Source organism: Limulus polyphemus, unplaced genomic scaffold (assembly GCF_000517525.1).
Source record: "Limulus polyphemus unplaced genomic scaffold, Limulus_polyphemus-2.1.2 Scaffold3651, whole genome shotgun sequence".
NCBI classification, from domain to species: Eukaryota; Metazoa; Arthropoda; class Merostomata; order Xiphosura; family Limulidae; genus Limulus; species Limulus polyphemus.
In genome coordinates this window covers 83,368-87,288 of record NW_013669261.1, presented here as the reverse complement: position 1 = coordinate 87,288, position 3,921 = coordinate 83,368, and the positions used below count along the sequence as shown (strand labels likewise).

Sequence of the window (3,921 nt, the reverse complement as noted above, 5' to 3'; positions counted from 1 at the left end):
AAACCGTCATTCACTACTGGTTTGAATTACCTGCTGCCAACACCTTCATTCTATAAATATCTAAAATGTGTATTTTCCTGTAGTGAATGAAGGTTTTTATTTGAAGTACCTGCTGTCACCACCTTCATTGTCTAACACCTTCATTCTATAAATATCTAAAATGTGTATTTTCTGTAGTGAATGAAGGTTTTGACAGCAGGTACTTCAAACAACCACCTTCATTGGCGAACTCCTCGAACGTCCTTTTACCAAACCCTCTTGCAGTTGACAGAGCAGTGTTGCGAAATCCTCTTTCTTGCCTCGAGAAGGGATCGGTAGGTAAACAATCAGTAGTGATCATCAGAAGACAGGCAACAATAATCATATAAAGTTTTCGGGTGAGCATTTTTGTTTTCTCTGATTGTTTTCCTGGAAAAAAAAAACTCCGTAAATATTGATCCGATATTTTCAAAGACATCTCGAGTAACCAGTAAAATTTGAAATGCATATTGGTATATACCGTTCGGTTTATCGAGAAAAAAAATCACACGTCAGATACTTAATAAAATACGTGATACAGCTATACGCGAAACAATTTACGTTGATAATCTCTAAAGAGAAATATACAAAAAAGGCAGTTTTATTCTCCAGTTCTTGTATAATAATAATAATACCTAATTAGTACAGATTAAGTAAGTCATAAATAATTGAGATTTAGTTTCTCATTAAAGTCAATCCTGAACAGTAAATATAAAAGAAAGAAATTACAATGTAACTAAAACAAATCTATATTGAAAGAAGATAAAAGGTAAAGACAGAATATTCAAAAGAAGAACGTTCTCTCAGAAGTAAAGTGTTCCATAATTAATTCTTAGTCGCCATCTGGTGACTTATGAAAATTAGCTGTATTAACAAAATATATTTTAAAATTCTGCTATAATTAAATTAAAGAGTGTATACAGAGTTTGTTAAACTTATAATACAAGCTGCATACTTAAATGTTTTTATAAGTATTACATACTGAGGTATCTCAGTGAAATAGTTTTAAGCCAGCTATGATTTAAAGTATTGCTTCAGTAATAAAGGTTCACAAGGTATCCAAACTAGACGAGAAAAACACTTAGAATTGTACGTATTCTAACTATCATAACCTTATACCCCTCCCACATGAAAGGTGGTACTCGAGGAAGTAAAATTATTCTTTATCTAGTAACAATTAGGATTTTTTTTCTATTAAACGTTCAACATTTTTACATTTGTGACTGAAGCTACTATGGAATCTGAAAAATAAAATAAAAACTTTATAAATCGTCAGTGCTCATTATTCAAATGTTGCAGACTTTCTAAACAGTGTTCATTTATACCCGATAGCCCCCCAGTGGCACAGCGGTATGTCTGCAGACTTACAACGCTATAATCCGGGTTTCGATACCCGTGGTGGGCAGGGCATAGATAGCCCATTGTGTAGCTTTGTACTTAATTAAAAACTTATCGATTTATCACACTCTCTCTTTATTTTTGACAAAATAATGTATTAATCAATAAAAACTCAATGTTGTAAGTTTGTAGACAATACAAGCAACTTAAACATTTTAAGATATAATCCTGTTGTTATTGATTAAGCATTATTTTTCATTTTTATATACTTTTGTGTTTGCTTTTGTTTAGGCTATATGTGCTCTGTCCACCACGTGGAATCGAATCCCGGATTTTAGTGTTGTAAGTCCGTAAATTTAAGGCGGACCCATGGGGAAACTTATATATATATATATATACACAACTCTCGCTGGGATATTTCAGTATATTCCAGAATCTGATAGTATCTTGCTTTTTTAATTTATTACATTCGACCTCCATGTTTTTGTTCCTAAGTTCTTCTGTTTTTCTTAATATTTAATTACGCTCTCTTTAATGGTTCAAATTAGTTTGTTTATTCTGACTTACTCCCGTCTCTTGCTCCCTCCCCCCTTAGTGGCACAGCGGTATGTCTGCAGACTTACAAAGCTAGAATCCGGGTTTCGATACCCGTGGTGACCAGAGCACAGTTGGCCCATTGTGTAGCTTTGTGTTTAATTATAAACAAACAAACAATATTCCTATCTCCTCTAGATATACTAGAAAAAAAAGTGTTCCATAATCAATTCTTAGTCGCCATCTGATGACGAGGTAATTCTACGTTTACGGAGGATTTGAAATATTTGCTGAGATATAACCAAGTACTGAAACTTTCACCATGACGAAAAATTCCATTCTTTCAAAAACTCTTTGAAATCTATTTCGAAGCCGTGCTCAATTTTCTTCTCTCTCTCTCTCTGTCATGATCCTCCATAAATCCCTGTCATAACTCTTCTATTTGTTTCAGCAATATCTCTTTGATCCGCGCAACAACTGGACTGGAGTCGAAACTCGGATTACTGTGTTCTAGGTACATAACTACAGCAAGTTTCTATCAACCAGTTGAAATCAATAAGACATTCGTCATCTTGTATCAGCTCAGCCAGATTTAGGTTTTGAGCGGGAAAACAGGTGTGAAACTGAACTGGGAAATAAGTTTCTTACATTAATAACAATCCTGTCAAATTCCTGTTTATTTTTATCTGAGATAACATCAATTTTTTCACCAAATTAAGTTGTTGTTTTTCTGCACAATATATTAGAAGGATAAAACATCGAAACCTTTAAATAATATAGATGTATCCATTATATATTTATACCGTAATACAATCAAGTCATCCCACGTTCCCCTGTACACGCGCGTTTAATTTAAGTCAACTCACGAGCTTTATTTCATCTAAAATAAACTCTAATTATAGTGCAATAAGCAATACGTTATAGTTTAAAATCAACGTAGTGTTTTTAGCGGATTTTAATTACTCTACAGGTTAGATATAGTTTAGTTTGACGCTAATCACAACATATTTTTATGTTGATGTAATTAACCTCTCTTGCGTACTTTATGCATGTTTATTGTGCACAATTTAATTAATTATTCGTATTAACCTTACACAAAAAAAACATTTCAGTTGTTGTTTTCTCTATCCAGCTTTTCTATTCTACAGTAATTTATTTAACGTTTCTTTTGTTTGTTGTCAAGCGCTCAGCTATACAATGGGCTATCTGTGCTGTGTTTGTTTGTTTTGAATTTCGCGCAAAGCTACACGAGGGCTATCTGCGCTAGCCGTCCCTAATTTAGCAGTGTAAGATTAGAGGAAGGTAGCTAGTCTTCACCACCACCCACCGCCAAATCTTGGGCTACTCTTTTACCAACGAATAGTGGTATTGACCGTCACGTTATAACGCCCCCGCGGATGAAAGGGCGAACATGTTTGGTGTGACGGGGATTCGAACCCGCGACCCTCAGATTGCGAGTCGAGCGCCCTAACCACCTAGAAACCGGGTTTCGATACCCGTGGTGGGCAGAGCACATATTGCCCATTGTGTAGCTTTGTGCTTAACTACAACCAAACAAACACACCATGGTTCCCCGCCCCCAGTGGCACAGCTGTATGTCTGCGGACTTACAACTCTAGAAACCGGGTTTCGATACCCGTGGTGGGCAGAGCACATATGGCCCATTGTGTAGCTTTGTGCTTAACTGCAAACAAACAAACACATCATGGTGTTTGTTAAATTGCGTCCCATTAATTTGTTTTACTACTTCAAAATATATAGAAGTATCTGTTTTCTCTCTCTTGTTTGTGCCCTCCAGAGGCTCGGCGATAAGTCTGCAAGCTTGAGAAGCTAAAAATTGGGTTTAGATACCCGTGATGGGCATAGCACAAATAGTTCATAGTGTACAGCACAGATAGACCCGGCATGGCCAGGTGGTTAGGGCGCTCGACTCACAATCTGCGGGTCGCAGGTTCGAATCCCCGTCCCACCAAACACGCTCGCACTTTCAGCCGTGGGGGCGTTATAATGTGACGGTCAATCCCACTATTC

General features: G+C 36.4%; 1 protein-coding gene across 2 annotated transcripts in view; it reads right to left on the bottom strand.

Annotated features, from left to right (window-relative positions):
- The window catches only part of LOC111088383 (allatotropin-like), a 26,110-nt gene that overhangs the window by 7,871 nt on the left and 14,318 nt on the right, over window positions 1-3,921 (bottom strand). For both annotated transcript variants that reach the window (XM_022398330.1, XM_022398329.1), the window contains exons 2-3: window positions 217-408; window positions 110-122 (exon numbers count right to left, since the gene is read on the bottom strand). In XM_022398330.1, coding sequence (XP_022254038.1) covers window positions 110-122; window positions 217-385 — 182 coding nt within the window. In that variant the 5' untranslated portion in view covers window positions 386-408. The remainder of the gene's footprint in view (window positions 1-109; window positions 123-216; window positions 409-3,921) is intronic.